The 23,341-nt window shown below is 39.0% G+C and overlaps 1 protein-coding gene across 1 annotated transcript; it reads right to left on the bottom strand.

Moving 5' to 3' along the window:
- Positions 1–1,298: 1,298 nt before the first annotated feature.
- evi5l (ecotropic viral integration site 5 like) lies at positions 1,299–23,105 on the bottom strand. The gene is made up of 19 exons (XM_053325174.1): positions 22,864–23,105; positions 19,558–19,747; positions 18,020–18,244; positions 16,498–16,572; positions 16,179–16,304; positions 15,889–16,032; positions 15,702–15,791; positions 14,685–14,782; positions 14,284–14,344; positions 14,099–14,152; positions 13,485–13,517; positions 12,143–12,283; positions 7,780–7,896; positions 6,838–6,978; positions 6,572–6,748; positions 6,114–6,260; positions 5,456–5,551; positions 5,224–5,319; positions 1,299–1,619 (listed from the first exon to the last, which is right to left on the bottom strand). The coding sequence occupies exons 1-19, from the start codon at positions 23,103–23,105 to the stop codon at positions 1,302–1,304; spliced, it is 2,571 nt and encodes an 856-aa protein (XP_053181149.1). The 3' UTR covers positions 1,299–1,301.
- Between the last annotated feature and the right edge of the window lie 236 nt (positions 23,106–23,341).

Raw genomic sequence — 23,341 nt, 5'->3', positions numbered from 1 at the left:
TGCTCAGTTTTCAGAGTTGATCAGTCTGCACAGTAGTTGTCAACCTAATCTACAGCAGTGTTAACGGGAGGTTGTGCGTGTGTTCCCCTCACAAGGATTAAAAATAGAAAAACAAAACAGAACAAGTAAATTGGAAGAAGTAAATGCAAAATCATAGCAGCACATTTTCTGTCGCTGAAACACTCCCAGTCTCACAGTAAACCTGTAACACATGACAGCCTCTCAGGGCTCTTAGTTGGCACAAAGGACGGTGGGAACTCAACCAATGTGGACAGTTTGGCCTCTGTCGGTACCTCTACACTCCTATAGCTTCATATAGATATATAAAAAATAAAAAAAATATCAAAATAAATTACAACATATAAATAATTTTTAAAAACAAAACAAAAGATTTGGCAACATTGAGTTTTTCTCCTTCCTTTTTTTGTGGGTTACAGTGAATATGCTTGGACATGAGCTGCTGTATTAACTTGCTTGCCTTTTTGTCATCTGCAAGCCACAGACACAGACAACACATATATTTAGTATGTTAAAATGTTTATGATTCATTTAGGAATGCCATCTTGTGATATCCCTACAGTTTGATACTGATGTGTACAATATTCCTACACTGCACCTCTCTTTCGCATACTCATCGTCTTTTAAAAATGTTTTGAGAGGTTAATGGATGGCTGATAAAACTTTTTTTTCTGAAGGCAGTGAAGATGGATGTGTGTCTTCCTCGTGAGAGGCGTAAAAAGGGAAAAGAGAAAGAAAGATGTATTGGACTGGTACGGGTAGACAGAGCATATAGTGTGTCAAGTGTCTATTACCCAGTTTATAGGGACAGGGAGGAGTTGTTTTCTGTCTGTCTACCCATCTTTCACATCGCCACGGTCACAAATTCAGGTCCAGTGGTCAATCTTGAGCAGCAAGCAGCAACAGTCTTAATGGTTCAGTATCATTCCGTTCAGATGATCTTTATGTGTTGGGATGGATATGTATTATGACGGACAGTTTCTGGCGCAGTAACACGTGGCTTTACAGGAGAGGCTTTACAATGACCTCGTTGTCAGGGAACACAGGGTCAGACAGTGTCAGGGAAAAGGTGTTGGAGACAATAGGTTATGATGATCAGAAGAGGTCCAATCAATGCCACTATATCTGCATCACGTAAAAGGTAAACACTGGAAAAGCCGAGTGGGAGTACTGGATTGGATAATACAGTTCCAGTTTACAGGACCAGGAGTCCAGTGCTGTAGAGTTCCAATGTCTCTTTAGGTTAAAGAAATCTATCATATTCTTCACACCTCCTCCAGGTCTCAGTTATCCAGTGCCTCGGCGCACACCATGCTGCCATACAGCTGCTGTGGGTCCGGATGTGTTCGCACTCTCTCCTCTGCCTCGCTGTCTGTGCTGCCTTCACTGTCGAGGCGGGCAGACGGGTGACACTGGCCGCTCAGGGAGGGGTAAAGGGCGTTGGGAGGCAGCGGGCTGGGGAGCAGGTCATCGTCTGAGCTCAGGTAGTCCCCTTCGGCAGAGGCGGGGCTGGCCAGACAGAGATCCTGGAAGTTGGTACTTCCGTCTCCACCGCTGACCCTGGAACTGGGGGTCGCCTTGTGCCCCCGCAAATCCCTGATCTGAATACAGAGAAGAAGTTTAATTCAGTGAGTTGGTTGGTATTATCTGTATTTCAGTGGTATATGCAATATTTAATTCTGTTGAAAGCCTTTGATTTTCAAGGATGACATTACTCTGTATTCCTCGTCAATAATTCACATGAAAAGAACACACCAACAATGTCTCTCTTATCACTTTATTCTTTCCTTCTCTGTCTTTGGGAGTCAGTCGTAAAGATGTGTTTTTCTTTCAAAATGGCTAGCAGTTATTTTTCCTACAACAGACGGAGCATTAATCAAATGCTACTCAAGCAGGAGTAAATAGTGCATTTGTTGTTTAAGTGGATGCTGCTATAGTTAGTATTTACCACAGCAGGATGTTGTATGTGAGATCAACTCAAAAAAAGGTACAATGCCCATGCAACAGAAACGCTCATTTATGTGTTTCTGGAAACAATAGAGGTCTACAGCGCAGAAGAACATTTTATTTCATTATAATTCATATATATTAAACTTGAGGTCACAAACAAAAGTCTAAAACAATGGAATATCAACAGTAGTGAAATTGACATGGGACAGTTTGTTAAAAATATTCTTTATCAATTATTTGGTGGTTTTATATGATATTGTTTACATCTGATGATTTAAAGGAAGGAAAATATAAAAAGTGAGGAACTTTAAGTGATACTGAAAGATTTTTTTCATATTAAATGCAAAACTTCTGCCCCATCTGCAATAGTTAATAACAGTCAACGGTAACATTTATTTGTCACATCAGTCTTTGCATTTAATGTCAGGTGCTGGGATTTTTTTTTAACTGGTAGTTGGGTGTGAAAAAAACTGTGAAACCCGCTGATCTGTATCTTGTTTACCATATAGAGTTTTTGCAAATAGGGCAGTGAGGTGTTAAGCGTTAAATCAGAGCACACAAATTCTCCCACAGTCCTCCACCCGGACAAAAATAAGTGAACTAAATCAAACAAACAAACAAACAAAAAAAAACTAAAAATAAATGACATTTGCCTGTTTGTGTTCCACCACTACCGCCCAGATTTCAGATTGAGCCAGTCGCTTTTGCATGACAGAGTTGCGGCCACAGTTAATCAGGACATATATGTTTTTTGCTAGTTAAATGTGCATCTACCACAGTGACTCATTTGTTTCTCACCCCCCCCCTTACCATCTACCAGGTAGCTGTAGGGAGGGAGGGTTGGAGGGGACCAGTGGTTAACCAGTGGAAATGTTTTGACTGTGACTGATCATCAAGCTACAGCAACATAAAGAACATAAGCATGACCTGTTTGGGTCATTTTCTATCATTTTATATTTGCAACACAACCAGACTAATTCATACACAGCAATGAGCAGAAGAAGTGGTTGAACATTAAGAGTATTTGTAGTCGCTGTAAGACTGCTAAATTGGTGTTGGGGTGAATCATAACAACTGATGCATATAAATATACATGTAAAATCAGCTGCGTTATTCATCAGAACTTTTAATATGACTCAAACCTATGGTGATTGCTTAGAAGACTACACTGAGATTTTTCTAAATGGTTCCTCAGCTATACTCACGCAAGTTTCGGTCTCATTTGTAAAACCACTGCTTTGATCAAAAAGTTGGGGGGAGGAGAAGAGAAGAGAGGAGAGGAGCGGTAAAGGGCAGGGCAGTCACATAACACCTCCTCGCTTACTAAAAAACCCCCCACTTCCCTCCTAGTCACGCACTGCTGCTCTCTGAATGAACAAAACCAGAGTAGAGGGCACGCTGAGTGGGAAGTTTCTATCTCCAAGACATGGTTCGAAAAATCTTCATGAACCCGAGAGGTCACTGAATTTTTTTCAAATTTAAAAATGGAAATCAGCAACAGTGGAGTTCCCAAGCAACACATGATAGGAAAAAAAAGAAAAGCAAAAACATTTGTCATTGTCACGCACACATATTCTCACTGATCTGAAACTCACTGATCTTTCAGAATTAATGCTCACTCTGAGACAAATGATGAGAATACAGTTGCTGGGGAGGATTAGTGGTCTCTCCTTACAAGAAAGACATTGACACATCTTCGAGTGTATCTGGGTGGAAGTGGTGTCTGTTGTGAGGCTGTGCGCAGATGACAAGATTCTTTTGTGGTGGTTAGCAAGGCTGCAGGGTATCTACCGTACATGCATATACAGACACAACACACACACACACACACACACTGTGTTTGAAGAGGAAATCATCAGTCTACGATACACGTACTGTAAGAAAACATTTGCAGGCTCTGAAATTAGTTTGCGATCTTCTGTCACTGGATCAGATTTCACCACAATCGTTTAATACTTTATTGCACAAACAACTGATCAGACATCTGAATCTGTGTAAGGCTGCAAGATAAGTTTCAAATAGAAGCTAAGATCTAAATTGGTCTGGTGTTGTCCCTCTGAATGGCTGTTTACACTAGATGGAAAAAACAATGGACCAATCAGAGCTCAGCAGGTCTGATTAAGAATGGAGATGTCTTGGCTTGCTATTTACCTACAATCAGCTGTATGACCACTTGCAGATATATATACACTCTCATATTAACATATTTCTGTGAATAATGTAAAAAGCTTTAGGCTAACAGCTGCTAGCAAGCGCTGCCACAGCCTCTGTATTGACTGAAAACAGCGTCAGTGGGACAGATGAGTCACTCGCCACTGATTTGTTGGGACAAAAAAAGAAAAGAAAAAAACTATACTTCATCCTGACAAGACACGAGCCAACATGAATACAATGTCAAGATTAATAAACGAAGGGGAAACAAAGCAAATTAGCTTGATTATCAGAGCAGACTCATCAATATTAATAATTCTTCCAAAATAAACAGGGCTTCAAAATTCAGGTGTTGATTAATTATATTCTAGATTAAAATAATTAAATAAATTATTAGTTTGGTCTAAAAGTTTTCATGAAGTATCCATCAGAGTTTTCAAGAGCCCAATGTCTGCCATATATTTTTTTGTTTTGCTGACCCAAACAGTCTAATATTTAAAAAAAATCTAAACAGAGAAAGTCCTCTGGAACTACTACTTTGTTCATCTACTTTTAATCTCAGCTCTACAAGGAACAGCAAAAGACTGCTGACATGCAATTGCTCATGAAACATTAAAACAGTATTTTCAAAAAGAGACACAACAAGTAATGTGACTTCCTGTGTCACATCAGCGAAGTTGATTCTTTGATTTAACCTCCCCCTCCACTCAAAAATGTGTTTTTGTTTCTACAGTTAGTTGTTCGAAGACTGGTCCGCAGTTTGATACTAGAACATTTTCATATTCATTGACTGAAAGTTTCCCTGAGCTCAATGATAATCTGATTTTAAGGGCCTCAAAGCAGAATTTGTGACATCACTAATACTTCAGAAGACAATTCTACAATGTACAAATACTGAGATTGAACCTTACAGTACAGTAAGAATCCAGCAACTTCTCAAATTAAATATAATTGATTATTTATGGATTTTATATTTTTATTGTTCCAAGCAGGATATTTATGTCTTAATATGTGTCTGGAGGGGATCTTTAAGGTATTACAGTCAATCAGATGTATCATTTCTTATTGTGTGTGTGTGTGTGTGTGTGTGTGTGTGTGTCCAACCTCGTTCTTGAGCTCAGCGATCTGGTCCCGGAGCTGGTTGATGTACTGTCTGGAGTCTGAGTGATTAAGCTGACCCTGGATCAGCCCCGCCTCTTTCTGAAAACACACACACACACACACACAAATCATGTAAAGGTCATAGTCCCTTCTTCATTGAAATTGAAGATAAATCTTAAATCAGTTTAAACACACACACACACACGCACACACACACACACACACACACACACACCTGTATCTCGAGTTCAGCAATCTTCTGCCTGAGTTCAGCCATGGCAGCCATACTGTCTGCCTCCCTCAGTCGCACAGCCATCACTTCTTCTTTACTCTACATGTGTGGGGGGAGGGGAGGCGGAGGTTGTAGAGAAAGACAGAAAAAAGAGGGAAGATATTTCTGTGTATGACAATCATGCACTGGGCTTCAGTGTTGAATAAATATGATGATATACATCCTGCTCTGTCCTCCATGTTTCTTTTCCTCCATGTGTCTTTTCTGGATAAGAATCTCACACTTAGTCAGACTCTCCTCATTTCTCGCCTCTATTCCCTAAAAAATTGCAGATTTACTCATTCTTCTTTTTATTCTCAGTCTTCTTTTCATTCTTCAGTTTTAACTTGTTCTTTATATATTGTATGTTCTCCATCCCTGTTTTGATTTAATTTCTTGTTTTTTCCAGTACTAATAGAACAGTGCGTTCTCTGTCATTCATGATTAATCCCTTAATCTTTTTCTTTTCACATCTTACTTCTATCATCCCTTCAAATGTTTTCTTCATCTCTCCATGCTCATCTCCATCCCTTATCCCTCATCTTCTACAGCCTTTCTCCCATTACTTCTCTTCCCTCTTGCTAACTCCTTTTTTGTTTTCCTTTCCCCTCTCCATCCAAACCTTGCAGTCGGATTCGGCCTGCTTCCTTTTCAACTCATTGACTTGGGACTGGAGAGCTTTGTTCTGATTGGCCAGCATCTGGAGCCGGTCCTGGAGGGCGGAGCGTTCCTGCTCATTGCGACCAATCAGCTTGCTGTGGATCTGGTTCTAAGATGAAGGATGTCAAATGCGAGACAGTCAGAGCAGAGCAATCAATCAATTTGCTGATTAGCCAACTGATAATTTGTCTATGAGTCAGAAACTAGCGAAATATCCTCATATTTTGGACGGTGAGACCTTCAAATGATCTGCATTTTGGCTTGATAAATAATTTTAACAATTATATATTATATATTAATATCTAAATTGTTGTTGATTAATTCATTTATTTTAAAATAGCTACTGATTTACACTAGACTGCTGGGACGATCTGCCCTGTTTCAGTTTATTACATTGTGTATTTGTACAGTTTGTCTGACCTGGCTCTCCTGCTGCAGGGCTTTCAGTTTGACCTCTCGGAGCTCGGCCTGGGCCTGGGCCTCCCTCAGTCTGACCGTCATCAGTTTGTCCTGCAGCTCATTCATGGCGTTCTTCTTCGGAGATTCCTTCCAGTGACTGCCGCCACCACCAGTGCTGCTACCACGGGACATATGATGCTGCAGAAACACAGAGTAACCAGGTATAACTCTCCTACTGCAGCACGGACGGACCATCAGTAAAGTAGCAGCATCAGTTTGTCTGTTACCTGCCAGCGCTGGTTGAGCTCAGCGACAGAGTCCTGCATCTCTCTGAATGAACGCAGCGTCTCCAGCTCCCTCAGCTTCATCTGCTTCACCTCCTCTTGCAGAGCTGCCATGTTGTTTTCATCAGGCAGGCAATTATTCCTCTGGATGAACAAACATATCATGCTTAAAGTTTAACAACATTAAGCCATGCAAGCAGCTATGTGAGGCTGTATTAATGAACAGTGTGCTGCTTTTCACGCTAACACGCTGTTCAATCATGTTAGTTTAGAGTGTTAGTATGTACAACTGAGCTTGATGGGAATGTCTTTGGTTTGACTGATATTTGGTAATAAAACAATGTATTCGATCAATTACCATTTTTACCTGATGATGGCAACAGATCAAATGTTCATAATTCATGCTGAAGGTGACGTTAATGTAACACATGTGATGGCAGTTTGTTCAATAGTTGTGGAGATATTTGACTTAAAACCGCAAAAGTCAACCTGATTGGCACTAGAGTAAAGTGAGGGGATCACCAATGTCCGTAGGATTTATAGTCTGGAGTGTTTGCATGTTGTGATATTTCAGTTTAGACCAAAGTGGTAAACAAACTGACAGACAGACATTGCCATTCATAGATGTACAAAAAAACACACAAAAGTTTCAGGAATACAAAAAAATTGTAAAACTAAACAAAGACACAGGTATATTTGCTTTTAATAGCTTTCAGTTTGACAGCTACAGTGAAACCATCATCAGGAAGAAGAGCAGAGAAGTTGTTTCCTAACACCGCTATCTCTTTCTCACTGTGGCTAACAGAGAAACTGGTACTCTGTATGTCTCCTAAAGTGTGAATCAAAAGTAAAAATAATCTTTAATACACTCACAAATGCAGTGAATGTCATCAATTACACTTGATTTTCTCTCTCACACACTGAAATGTGTGCCAGTTAGCTCACCTTCTCCAGGTCTAGCACCTTGTCTTGCATTTCCTTCAGTGCTCCCAGCAGTTCGGCCTCACGCAGTCGGGACTGCTCCAGCTCGGTCTGCAGATTGCTCACAAACTGCTCTGTGTACTGAAACAAGCATCACAAGAGTTACATAGGCACTTATCATATAGCTGGTCAATGACACCAACTTTTCTCTCTCTCTCAACTCAGCTTTCTTGAGATTGTGTGATATTCACTAAGTGAGAACATTGGTCACATGAATTTGAAGTTGAGTGATCTTGTTTGGACCGTGGACACAAGTGAAAACCTACAGTTTGCATTTTATTGATGTATGCAGACTAGTTCTAAATAAAGAAGTTTGTCATGACTGAACTTCAACTCAGCGAACATTACCACAAAGCTTCAAGAGGTGTGAATTCTCACACAAGCTCCTATAATATCCATTTCTCTTTCTGTTTCTTTGATCTGTATTAGTGTACACTTATGCAGAGAACTCTTGCAGCAAACTGAGATTGTGACACACCGTCACGATTTACAGGATCTCTACGTGACCTTCATTTGAGGGCTAAAATGACACGTTCTCAGCGCATATAGCAGGATCATAACAGCAATACATTTGATGCCTTGGTTGCAACCTCAAAGCAGAAAAGTTATTCCCTTATTCCTTATTTCTGTAAGAAGCAAGTCAAAATTAAAACTATTCTTGGTTTTCAATTTTTTTCGAACATCAGTCAACTCCTCTGTTCAAGTGACTGGTGTTCCCAGTTGTTATTTTATTTTCTATAGCAACTTTAAAAAAACAAAGCTGATTGACAAAATGGTATTGGCAAATTGGTATGAAGCGTCACTCCTGCCACACTGAGTCAGAGTGATGTCAGAATATAGAAAGCTACTGTACATGTTCATGTCACCACATTAAAGTGAAACTACAAAGTGAGAGGTGTGAGAACAGCAGAAAAACAGAGAGGGCTCAGTGGAAAAATACTTTCCTATGAGGCAAAATACCAAAAGCTTGAAATTGGGCAAGTACATAGCGTGAGTGAAAGAGTCTCAGTTTGTCATTGTAGGCATCTCAGTCTTGGTTATCAAAAGGACTGCGGGTGCCTGGAGGTGTGAGAACTCTGAAAGGTGACGAATGCCAGCAATCTCAACTGGAATAAAATCACTCGTCACAAAAGCATCATTTCTCTGATCCACTTGGATTTTTAATATACGTAACATTTGCTCATATCACTACTTTTTTTTTGTTTTCCACACTGTGTGAATGAGAGAACTATGCTTTTCACAGATGCATGTGATTTGCTGATGCAAGTGTGTGAATTGAATCTTTGGTGGTAGACAAACAGAAAAGCATTTTGAAACTCTTTTACACTTTGACACCTATTGCTAACACATTTATTACAAACAACCACATTTAGCCAAATAGCTGAACAAACTGAATGGTGTGATTTTCACAAACTAGAAATACAGCAATTACATTGTTGTAAACTATATTGCTACAATCTTATTTATTGCTTTTGAAGCATTAAATGGTCTTGCTACAACTTGTTAACTCAGTCTGTCTAATGCTTTGCTGACGTAGACACTGAGGAGACTCCCCCAGCTTTCATTGTTAAAACTGAAAAAAAAAATTATCAGTTTTTGCATATTCAATCCAAAGTCTTTGGGGCAGCCCTTTCCTTGACATAACATAAATGTTTGTTAGCGGCCGTTCTCGCCACAATACAAACAACAACTGTGTATTTTAAAGTCTCCAGACGATAGGTAGGCAGGGAGATCTGTGATTGTCTGATATCGCGAGACAACTCCATCTGTGCCTCAGTGGTCATTTAGATCATTGGATGAGTCTCTGCTGTTATTTAACTTTGTTAAGAAAAGTGCTTAAGTTTATTATTAGTAATTATTATTATTATTATATTGTCCTCCATAGATGTAATTTATACTATAGTAGCACTACTATATCATCTGTATAATATAGTTTATAAAAATGTTTGTAAACCAATTTGATAAATTCAAATTATATTTATCTTGAACCTTAAATATTGTTTTATTGTAAATGTATAATCAGTTATAGATTATGGAACCAGCAATGATAATGTAATAAATTAATGACACACACACACACACACACACACACACACACACACACACACACACACACACACACACACACACACACACCAATTTGAACACTACAGTCAATATAACTATAATGTCATTGCCATGTATTTCATTATTACACCAATTGTACTACCATCTGTGTGTTGTGTGTTATCCTGTGTACTGTATACACTCAGCCACTGCTACTATTATTTGGTACTTTTCATATTTTAGTACTTTTTTATTTATAATTGTATTATTATTTAGTTAGTATTTTCTGTATTTTATTCACACATTTTGTGTGGGGTAAACATTTCTCTTTAGTCAGAACCCTAAGTAATGTGAATTTCATACTTTTTTACTTTAACAATGTGTTAAAATGACAATAAAACCTTGAAATCTAATTGAAACCCCCCCCCCCCCCCCCCCCCCCAACATATTATTGCTTCAAATTCAGGCCATGTGTCATAAATACTGTGCAGAGGAAAACAGATAAGGTTGCACATTTTTAAGAACCTTCTCGACTTCTTTAGGCAGTCCATATGTACATAGACAGCGATATAAGTCACATCTTTTTTGGCTCTACTTGGCAGCATATTGAATGTTAAAGTGCTTCATTTTACATTCTGTGGTTCAGCGTTCAGAGCCAAAACAAAACTGTCCAAATACTAACAGACTGCACTAGATGGGGCTCGGGGTGCTGAGCTTTGCAGGGTTAGTTCATAGGTAAATCACTCATTTCCTCTTAGTGTCATATGGAAACACAACTGTTTGAGTCACTTCTTTGTCATCAAGGAGTAAAATTATAACGCAGGAAAGAAAAGATTTAAAAAAAAGTCAGTCTCAAGTCAATAAATGCAGACACTTCAAGTTTGATTGCAGTAAACGGTAAATAATTAGTCAGGGCTATGTTTTCTGTTATTTTCAGACAGCAAAAAGTCCCATTAGGTCCTGAGCTGCACAGTGCTGTAATGTCAACCTGGGTGTGTTTGTTCCTGACGTGGATGTGTTTGAATAATCTACTAAAAGTGTGTACGTTTTACAAATGTGGAACAAGCACAGAGCAAAAATAATTAAAAGCAGAAGGATAAACTTACATCAATTAAACAGTGATGATATTAAGTAGAATTCACTACATGTTACCACATCTATGTTCCTATGATAATATTACAAGAATATTTTAACAATACACCAAAGCAGTGCCCCAAAAGTTATTTTGTTACATTGTCCCTGTATAACACTTCCCTCACACATGAACTGAACCAGCAGACTACATAGTATAGTGAAAAATCTGATTTTTACATTGCTGGCAGGATAATGCGATCATGAAAAAAGACAGAAAAGAAGCTATTTAGACCATAGGTCTTTTGAGTAAAAGTCAATTGAGTACATTCAAATATTCATGCTGTATCCCTGTATAACATGAGGCATCCCTGGTCGCCTTAATGACGCAGCAATACAATCTAACAATTTGTTTTCTTGGTGTGAAACCTTATATTTTGTGGTTTGTGCAGTTTGAACACATCTCTCTCTTTAAAAAAAGTACTTTATCTCCCTCTGTTAAGCATTTTGAAGCTACTTTTAAAACTTCCACCACTAATAATTATACTGTACTTTATTTAGCAATTATAGAGCACTTTTCAAGATACTTAAAGAGTATTTACATGACAAATTAAATTGTATTGCAAAGCACATAATTGTGTTATATATGAATTAAGTTTATGATTTTTTTTTTCACATCCTGAATCCTTCAAAACTCCCTGACAGGCCATTTTAGAAATTAAATGTTGTAAATGAGCTGGAAACAGCTCTCTGCTGATGTGTATCAAACAACCTAATAAACATGATTAAAATAACTATATTTGATATAATCAGTATTGATTATTATATATTTCTGGTGTTGTCAAGACAAACAAACCTTCTCTGTAGTTGGGTTACAACACTGGTCTCATGATTTGGTGGTTTGTGTTGCACACATTTAATGTCTTCAAATTTCCACTGAACTCTTCACAATCTGTGTTGCAATGAGTTCATTCAAGTCATGTTGCTCTAAATCTGACACAAGACCAACTGTATGCTATAAAATGAGTTGACATGTTTAGAAGAAACTTCACTTAAGGGCTTTTTTAAAGTTTTATATTTTTTATAAGATATTTTAGACTCAGCCTCATGTTTATCAAAAGTGAGAGTGCCGCCAGTCAACCTTTGTGTTTGAATCATCATCTCTGTTGCTAACACTGTGTTTCTGCACAGATTGGGTCTTGGTGTTCACCTTCTGTTGCTGCAGTTCTCTGATGGTTTCCTGCGCTTTCTCGAGGCTCTCGCTGGCTGTGTTGCACTGCTGCCTCACCACTGCCAGCTCCCGCTTGATCACATAGTTCTCCTCTGCTTCCTGTGCCCTTGTTACCTGACCCTACAACAGCAGGCCAGACGGGGGTCAAGATCAGTTGGGGAGTTTAAACTTCAATATGCAGACTACTGTATATACCAGTATGGGGCAAAGGGACATTTTGGGCTTGTATTTAGGGAATAAAACTTTACTATACTTGAGGGGAACATGTTACATGGTAGCCTTAAAGGATCAGTGTGTAGGACTCAGTGGGATGTAACTGTGAAGTTGCAGATTGTACAAACTGAATACCCCACCCATTGTATGTAGGAGAATTTACAGTGGTCACAAAAGTGTGCCTTTGTTTGTTTTTTCTGTTCTGTAGAAACATGGTGGCCTCTGTGGAAAAGGATTCACTCCCTATGAAGATATAAAGGGCTCATTCTAAGCTAACAAAAACACAACTCCTTATTTTCAGGTGATTACACACTATTAAAAACATATTTATGGCTACTATATTCAATTTCTGTCAATGGAACTCGCTAAATCTTACACACTGGTCCTTTAATTTGACATTTTATGAACTATATCATTTTGCATAGAAGATACCACTCTCACTCTGTATCTGTCCATTAAATATAGAGCTTCAGCCAGTAGCTGGTTATCTTAGCTGTAAAAAGGAGGAAACCGTTAGCTTGTCTCTTTCTAAAGCTAACAAAATCACCAATTAACATGTTTTTATCTTGTTCAATTCAGACAATAACTGTCACTGAACTACTAAGTGTGCTTCAGAGGTGCTGGAAGGTGTATTTTGTTACCTTTGGACAGAGCCCTAGCAAGCTGTTTCTTGTTGTTTCCAGTCTTTGTACTAAGCTAACCAGCTAACCTCCTGATGGTAGCTTCATATTTAGTGTACATGAGAGTGGTATATCAGTCTCTTTAGTATATTTAATTCCTACTTTGGCAAACTACATATATAATTATATAATAAAATGTATAATTGTAACAGCAGTAATAATAAATGTTTACATGCCACATGCAGGAATTGTACAATCTCATATTAGCGTTTCCCTTATGGATAAATACATGCATTCAGGGATCACAGGACAGTCTTGAACTGATAAGCATCATAAACAATATTCTTTCATGCACTTTTGGCTGGTTACTGTTAAGAGGAGTGAAAGAGGCAGTGCAAGAGAGCAGAAAGAGGAGGAGGAGGAAGACGGAGGTGTGAGTAAAGCAGAGGATAGCTAGTTCAGCAGGAAAATGGTTTACAGTACTCTACCTGTATCAGTCTGTCTGCCAGAGCAGCGCTCTCCTACAGCGCAATGACGGAAAGGAACAAGAGGATGAAAAAAAGAGATGAAGAGATTGAAAGACAGTGGGACACCAGGAAGGATAAACCACAACAACACCCAAGAGGAAATTCAAGGAAAAGAAAGAAATGGATCACAGGTTGAGGAAACCATTTTAGAGAAGGCTAGATGTGAAGAAAAAAGAGGCAGCAGTGAGATCACTCAGAAAAAATAGCATTTTAGAAAGGAAGAGAATATTCAAAACTGCAGTCTCTCTCAATCAATAGCAGAGCGCTGGAGCAGCAGATGGAAACATTTTTTTCTTGCACACACACACACACACACACACACACACACACACACACACACACACACACACACACACACACACACACAGTACAAAATTACTCTCAGAAAACTAACAACGGAAAGTGAGCTCACAAATGTAAACCCACAGCTTTATCTTGTTACTGTTTTTAGCTAGATCTGATCAAAATGGGACCAATCCCACACTGAGCAATCAAGTCATTTTGTCTCAATGATGCTGCATAAACCTGATTTATATTAGCATTTAGATAAGCTGCAGTCAAACCCCATCTCTTACCTTCTCCAGAGTCTCAATCCTCTGCTTCAGCAGCCTGTTTTCTGTGCGTAACCTCTGAAGAAGGAGAGTAAGATGAGAGGGATTCAGAGCACTCATATTTTAATACCACATCATGCACAAATACATGAAATACACACACACACACACACACACACACACACACACACACACACACACACACACACCTTGATCTCAATTTGCTCCTCCATTTCTTTGTTCTTGATTGTGGTATATTCTTTCTCAAGTCTGATGAAAAATAAGTAACACAGGATTACTCAGTAATACCCCAACATTTAAATATTTAAAAAAAAAAAAGGAACATCATTCATTTGTTGTTGTGTGCTGTTGATTAGTTCAGTTTTTATCACATTACTCAGAAAACAAGAATCAAAACAGCAAAGTGCTTCTTCCCGGGTTTTTCATCCACCTAACAAGACTTATTCAATAAAACAAGCATACATCACACAGCGGATATGAGTGTGCTTCTGTGTAAAACCTCTGCATTAGTAAGATAGAAATACAAATCCTACTGGGCCGGTGCAGCTCAATTCTCACTACTTGTTAGTTGAGTACTGAGCACTCTTACTTCTTCATCCTCTTGGGGTTGTATTTGACCTGGTAGGCCCTGAGGATCAGCTTGTCGGGGCAGCTGTCAAACTGGTGGGGGATCACCTTCTGGAAATGCTGGCCGACGCACGGGGAAACAGACAAGATTAGAGAGCTTGAGACTGACAAAGATGCTCATTAATATTCAACGAGGTAGCACACAGACACATTTTAGAATACTGAGAAAGAGCAGCTGAGGTGATCTGGCAGCTTCTTAATTTCTGTAATTCAGACAATATACTGCCTTTATTATAAAAATAATCACATGAAAAAACACAAAATCATGCTTTACTGCATCACTGTGAAAGAAGTTTATAAATACTGTAGATTTCTTTTATATTTTTATATATTCATTTTGAATTACAATACTGTATTTAACTAAACTTAATGGTTCAAGTAATTTTTCAAGACAAATTGCCCAAATCCTCTAATTTCAACTTCTCAAATGTGAGGATTTGCTGCTTTTCCTTGCCATATATGATAATAAACTGAAAATCATTTAGTTTTGGACTGCTGGTTGATTAAAACAAGAAATCTGAATAAGCCACACACTGCATACTAGACATTTTTCACTATTTCTGAAATGACTGACATGACATACTCTCTAATTAAAGATCACATACAATGCAAAGAAAGATCCAATCAACCTGTTCTACTAATTAGCAAAACATTTTTTTTTCAGTTTGCATTAATGTTAACATCATCCAGATTATGAGAGATAGATTTGACAGGCATAATGTTTTATTACAAACGCAGTGTAAAAATCACACCATGGCAGAGTTTCATTTCATTATTATTCGTGTCCTGGATTCTGTTTTTGTTTTGAATCAATGTGACCAACCAGCTTCTTTTTGAAATCAAAGCATATCTGTCATTCAGATATGAAGTTTAGGAAGCTTGCATGCGAAAGGTAAAGTGGCGCATGCAGTCTGTGTTGGTTGAATGTGTACATGAAACTCAATTCTGCAGCAAGTGTTGCAAACCAGCAACGGCTTACCTGTGACATGCCCTCCATGTCCAGCTGAATGAGGTCAGTCTGGTTATACTGCAGGATGGCCAGGCCCACACGGAAGATAATCTCTAGGCCCTGCAGAAAGGTCACATATATTTAAAATGGGTGCTTAGTTTAATTAATAAACTAAATATAGACAGTACAAACATCAAATAATAAAAATGTGTCCTACCTCATACATGAAAATATCAAATATGCGCGTGGCAACAGGCAGAGGGAGAAAGGTGAGGAAGAGGGTGAGGAACCAGGATGAGGCGTACATGGATGTGTGGAAACTCTGAGACCGGAAATGGACGTTCAGCTCTGGAAGTTGCTCCTAAAATATAAAAATAAAAAAGTATGATTTTAAGCCTCAAAAGGATATGTCAAAAGAGAAAGTGATGTGCTAGATATATAAATGAAAGATTTGCTGCCCCTTTGTGGATGAACATTAAACTGCAGACTCTCCTGCCTCCTCTTTACCTGTAGCAAATACTCAAACTGGTAGATGCAGAGGCCCAGCTCAGCCATGCTGGGTTTAAAGAGCTCTCGTAGACGGTACTCTTGCATCAGACGCACAAACACACAAAACGCCTCCTCCTCGGGCATCTGGTACAAGGTGAGAGGTAAAGTTTGCTCATTAATTATAAACTGGATATCGCAAGGTATTGTAATTTAAAAAAAACGTACCATATAATCAACTGGTTTTGGTTGTAGTAATTAAGGAAATCTAGTGGGACTGATTACAATGAGCCTCACAGCTCCCACAGTGACACTGTACCCTCATTATGGTTCATTTTACCTGCATAAGCAGCAGACCAACGATGAATGCACTGCCTTGGCAGTAGCCCACCTCTCGATCCACCAGAGAGTAGGCCTGAAAAAAGACACACAAATTAGATTTGTTATGCTTCATATTTATAGAAAGCAGCACAGATGACATCTGCAATCCTGACCAGACACACCAGCAACATGATAAACAAGTCACCAGAGGTCCCTTTATTTCCTGAGCAGCTGAGCTACAGGGAACTCCACCGATGCGTGGACAGCTAACAAGATTGTTTCCATGATGTCCACAATGATTTTGTTTCATGATCAAAATTACACCATGAAGGCAAAACTTAGCCTGGCAAGTAGAAAATACAGATGTTATTTACAGCAGTTCAAATCTTTCCAGTTCGTTGCATCTTTGTCTGCATGACTGCATTAAGAAATATTTCAAGATGTCACACTAATTTTATCATTGTTACTTTTTATAAATACATACAACATAACATTTGCCTGCTGAAACAAACAAACAATTTAACACTTAAATGATTTAAGTCCCTTATCAAGCAACAATGCTGGTTTCAGTTTCTCAAACGATTTGCTGCTGCTTTGTGTTATAAATTGAACATCTTGACTGTTGCTGTTCTGTAATTTGGAGACATCACTTTGGGAACTTGTACTCAATGCATTTTCAAATAACTGGAGAAATAATCAACATATTAAAGGTATCCCATGCAGGGGTTGAAGTGGGCTGGACTGTTAATGAGTAAATAAATCTTCATAATAATGTAAAGTGAGGTAATTTTTCTTGTGCTGCACTCAGGCATTCCTTGTAGCTGATGCCATAGCTCCCCCACACTGGTTCGGTTGCTAGTATGAGGAGCATAAAGTGCCCTAAAATTGCATGAGTATGTCCTATTATCACAAATTATAAATTCTAATGTGTGATAATGATGAATAATCAGACAGTGGATATGTACATGATGTGTTGTTGAAGTTATCTGGTTAATTCAAATGCAGCACTGCTAAGAGTAGCAGCGCCAGCAGCACAGCACAGAGCAAGAAATGGGTAAGGAAGGTGAGCTTATCACATAGCCTGTCTACAAAGAAAACAAGTTCACTGGTGCTCACAGTACAAAATCAATTTGGGAGGTATTTGGAGGGGAGTAATTTTTCCACACTGCACTGCTACACCAGATATTAGTTTTCCCCCACCTGCCAAAACCCCTAACCCTGTAAATTATTTTTTATCTTCATTAAACTTACACTCCCACAACACCAGGAAGCTCTAACGTTAACAATGTCCAATACCAGAAAAAAAGCGGCAGAAAAAATCCTGATTTGGCACAACATAACATTTTTCTCAGTGTGAATTCATGCAAAATGTCTTCAGAAATGACTATATAACGTCATTTAAAAAACTTTACATACAGTTGAACATTGGCACATATGACAACAAAGACATTTATTCTAAAGGACAGACGTTTCACCTTTTCATAAATGTTAAATATCAAACAGGCTTCGAGGTCAGGATTCTGAAATGCTGCAGCACTCACCTTCATGACGTTGAAGAGGACTTCCTGCCCCAAGCTGTCCTGGCCTTTGAAGAACTCATGCTCAGGGTAGGTGCGGGCGATGTCTCTGCGGATGAGCTTCTCACAGGGGGAGGACATCTTCAGCAGCTCAGAATACTGGTTCTTCACCGGCATGTCGGTAGCGTTGCCCAGCAGCTGCCACACAATGGCCCGGAAATGATGAGGGATGCCCTTCCTGATCAACTCCTGGAGGGAAAACATAGTGAATGATGATTAATACGTTGCTTTATTATGTAGTGAGGGATGCCATTTTAAGCATCTCTCAGCTTCTCTTGAAGAGTAAAGTGCAGGTAGATGGGAGAAGAGGAATCAATTATAGAATGATGGATGGCTATATTAACATGGACATGATTAAATCCACTGTGATCGTATATACATTATACACATATCTTAGACAAACCTGTCTTCACAATAATTCCTCAGCTAAATCAGTTAATGGCTCACTTTTTCCTTCTTTGTAGAAAACCATTTATTATTGACAAACTCTGTCTTTTTTGCCCCTGTTGAGTTTCAGACAGTCAACATCAACATTTTTTCTGTTTGTCTACTCTCCCATTTCGCCCTGACTCATTTTGCTGTCCCTTCCCTCATCCATCTTCGCCTCCCCTGGGACTTCTGTCTATGCCACAGAGGACACAGAGACAGGCAAAGGAAAACAGAGGAGACAGACAGAGAAAGGTGTTTAGGTGCAGTGCAATTAAATGGTATTGGTGTAACCATATCAACCTATTGTGTTAACATGCAGCAATATATTCATGTCAATAGATCACCTGTAGTAGATCTGTCAATTGGTGTATTAACTTATTTAAAGGTCACCACTTTCTTTAGGTTCATGCAATTCATTCTTCTCAAACTAATTTCAGTTGTAAGATAATGTCAGCAAAAATAAACCTTTACCCTGTGTCTAGACGACAAGCATTTCAGACATGTTTTTCACACACGTCACATGCAATAGATACGCTCTCATTGAAGTATATGCAGCCTTAAGTCTCAACCACGTCTCACAAGTGTAACCATGACCTGAAATGTTTATTTACACTTTAAGTATATTTTGCTCCATTTTACATGCACTACAGTCATGTGTATGCTGCTCTGAGAGCTTCCAACATGCAGGTGATCTACATTCAACACTGAACCTGAACACCTCCAGTGTAGACACACAGACAGAGTTTGACCTTATAGTAAGTGAGTAAAACAGAACAGTGACAAAGTCTGGATGTGCCAAGCCAAGCAGCTCCTTCGTAAAAGGTGCGATGAGTCAGGTGGATTTATAATGCATAATGTAATCATAGTGTTTGTCATAATGTCATAGTGTTTCATTTTGTGAACCAATCTAGTAAACCTTGCAAAAATAACATGAGTAGGCTGATAATCTTCTTAATGATGCCTGTCATTTTTAGATACATTTGTTTTTTTCTTCAAACTTAACAAGGCAGTAAGCCAAAGCCAAAGCAACAGCTTTAGTCTTAGATATCCCATCAACTGTCCCTCATCCTCACCTTTAGGAGTTTATCCTTCTTACGTCTCCACTCTTCCCACTCGTTGACGATGCGGCCCCACAAGATCCATGTATCCTCCTCCAGGTGTGACAGGTTTGATGAGGCCGAAGAGCTGGACACTAGAGAGGAGCCACTGTTGCGCCGTGAGCCACTCATTGAACGCATGGATTTTGAATCGGCCTCCAGCAACCTGTGTTAAAAGACAGTTTATAAGGACAGGAAGTTTAAATTAGGAATTACTAATTCTAATGGAAACAAATGGCTACATGCTGTAGCATGTTTGCCTTGTACAAAGCAGTGAACATTGGAGAAAGACAGTAAAGCTAAGAAGCAGGCAGATTCGACATTCAAGCATACTGTGACATTGGAAGGATCAGTGCGGGGGGGGGGGGGGGGGGGGGCAGCTGGCCTTCAATTTGATTACCAGTGAGTTTGACTTCTATTATGCCTTTCATATGCCAAGCTACCAACCTACCTCAACTAATCAAATGAATATGCTGCCTTTCTGTGCATGAAAATTCAAGAAATAGATGTTGCATAAATAATGAAACCAAGAATATTTAGTATTGAAATTTAAATTGTGGAACATAGTACTTATCTTGACCAGTGTGGCCATTTTATTTGTATTTATTAGTAAACAGTTGGTGGCATAGAGGTTGACAGAAAACAAGGAGACAGAGAGATGGGTATGACATACAACAAAGGTGCCTTGCCAGACTCAAACCAGGGATGTTGTGGGTATGTGGCATGCGCTGTGTGCACTACTATGGGGCACTACAGTTCACTCCCTTCATGTAAATTTTCAGAAATGTTTACAAGTGTTTGAACACACAATCACAGACTGATTCTCCTCACAATCAAAGTCCATAAAATATACTAGACTAGACTTTGGATGTCATAAGCTATCCTTGTATCCTTTGGAGTTACTGGGGCAGCAACATGGCAGAAGGCAGACATGATGTGATTAAAAAGACTGCTTTTAACCCAGAGGGCGTATGGTTCGGTCCTAACTTGACCCTGAATGTCTGATTCTTTTGGGTCACTCTACACTCTTAAAAGCACGTTTAGCTTTTGAACTTAAAATATCTCAAGTGTTGCTTTTATTCAATAGAAAGTGATTTACTGTTCCTTCAGCTCTCTGTTGGGTGAGTCTAATGAAAACTAAATGTTTTTATTGTCAGGTGAACATGTGTAACAAATTGGTAATTACAGATATTTGCCATGGAAAATCTAGTGCTCCTACTTGCATGGGATTAAACCTTACCTAACACAGGATTAAACCTTACCCTTGAACAGAAAAGTCATTTTTTAAAACATGACCGAAACCAGGTGATTATATATTTTTAGACATCATCACTGTGTAAATTAATCCTGAATTGATTCAATAATGAGTTCCCTGAAAGGACATGCTGTAACATTGAGGGGTACATGTTATATGAAAATTACTTCTTTTAGTTTAAATTAAAGATTAGCAGTACTTGGTTTGGTGACTGAACCCTGTGGTGGTCTTCTGATGGACAGTGGAGCTATTGTGACCATGCTGTTATCAGTGCCACCTCCTATGTTTTGATCATGTGACAGAGGCTACACAGTTAAATATAGAGCCAGAGACCAGAGAGAACCAGAAGACCTCCTTCAAAAATCTCCTTTTCGATTGTCTGGTTCACCATGTGAAAGCTTGACAATAAGAAGTCATGCTGCTAACATGAAATGAGTATGCCAAAAATAGTACAGTAACAGCACAGTATTTTTGTTTCCAGACTTTTGTATTTGGTGCTGTACCCTTCTTTTCTTGTTCAATTTCTTAACGGCTTAGCCTGGTTTAGTGATTTACCTATTTACCTACATATTTTTAAACTTCACCTGTTTTCTAAAACACTGACCTAAATACCCATTTATTGTTACCCTGTGTACTGTACTTCCTCCAAATATGGGGCATGCAGATTTTATGATTCTGGCTCAACTTTCCTTGTGGTCATTTTACACAAATCTGTTTTTACTGGACTGCTGCATTCAAGACATGACGATGTTTCAAGTTTAAACAGTATGAGTCTAAATTCTGCAAAATACAGTACACCATGTTTCCATCAACCAGTGATGACCTAAGCTGTGATCCCCCCCAAGGTCTTGAATAGTGTCTGTAAAGCACTATAGTTTCAGTTAATGGAGCTCAACAGCTGCAGTCTCCAATGGGAAAAAACTACAAAAACATCTGTCGAAACTTCTTCATGAACACCAGTAAAATTCATTGCTTTGCTATCAGTTAGTCTAAGCCCAATTTTCTTTTTACCAAAACAGTCAACTTCAGTAAATACACTGCTTCTGTCTTGATTCTTAAACAGCCAAAATTTTGATCAAAAAGATTGTATCACTCAAAGATCACTGATATTGCTTTGCTCTTGATAATAAAAAACAACTCGCGCGTGGCCTGCACAGATTTCTGTCTTCAGCTTTGTATGCTTCTGGGTATATGGCAAGATCTCCTTTGTTTTCATCAAGGTCGATAATATCTGTGGTTACTATGTTCAACTTTTCAAATTCATTGCTGAAATTCTTTTCTGTATGAGATCACATCTCACATACTTTCATTTTACTGAATGACACTATGAAGTTTCAGGAGAATGAACAACTGTGTTTGTTTGCTGATAACCTGTATAACCACTATCATCATTTTGAAAACAGGCGTCTTACTTTCTATCCCATATCATGAAATTCTAATTATATTCCATATTAGACCATCAAATTAATTAGTTGCTGTTTTAAAACCACTGTGAAGCCTAGTTTTTCTGGACACCCGCTAATGCAGATAAAACATATTTGTCCAATAAATTGCTGCATGGCTTTTAAGATGAGAACTAACTGATGTATTTGTCAAACTTAATACTATGGTAATGCTGGATGGGGTTGCTGGAGAGTAAACTTTCCCAAATCATGAGCTGTAAAGTGAAACACTGATGCAGTAAGTTAATGATGTGCTCCTTGACCTTGAAAGTGACAGTTGGTTACTATAGCCTATTGGTACCTACTAATTAGCCAGACATGCTAACAATTGTCTATTAGGTATCTCATGTACATTTCACTAAAATTCTTACAGTTTTTTGGTTTTGGAAAGGTGAAAGAAAAGTCACTGCCATGCCTAGCTTACATTGCTAAGCTACAAATAGACACTGCTGTTTGAGGGAGGGGACTTCAGTATGAACTAGTTGAACCTGCTACTTAACAACTACAATAACTGTGTTCACTCCATATACATACATTTCACTCCATCCATTAGTTAAACACAATAAGAACAGCTCCTGATCTCACCTGTTCTGCTCCTCCAGTTTGGCCAGCAGCTCCAGCTCATCTGGACTCAGGTTCTCGGAGTCTGCTGGGGAGGCCGCTGGTGCTGACAGCACTGCATCATGGGAAGATGAGTCTGGGCTGAGCACTGGGCTGCCTGTCGACGGGGGGTCTGGGTCCATGCCCGAAGGAGAAGAAGGGCACTCAAGCTGAGGGGGAGGCCCACCAGAGCCCTCTCTCTCTGGGCTGCCGCTGGGTAGAGACATGGTGGTGGCGATGGAGTGGGATGGGTGAAGCAGTGTGGGTGTGGTAAGAGGGTCTTCCAGTCTCACTAATGGTCTCCCTCCTCAGTGAGCCTGGCTGTCACCTACTTGGCCACTTGGCTAGCTGTGGAGCCAATATGATCAGAGGTCTTCAAACCTGTCATGGATATAGAGAAGACAGATAATAAAAGAAAATGAAACTGAGCTGCAGAAAATACATCATCACCAAAACTGATGTT

The sequence above is a fragment of the Scomber japonicus genome, chromosome 2 (assembly GCF_027409825.1).
Source record: "Scomber japonicus isolate fScoJap1 chromosome 2, fScoJap1.pri, whole genome shotgun sequence".
NCBI lineage: Eukaryota > Metazoa > Chordata > Actinopteri > Scombriformes > Scombridae > Scomber > Scomber japonicus.
Note: the sequence above shows the minus strand (reverse complement) of the source record. Positions and strands in the feature narration are given on the sequence as shown.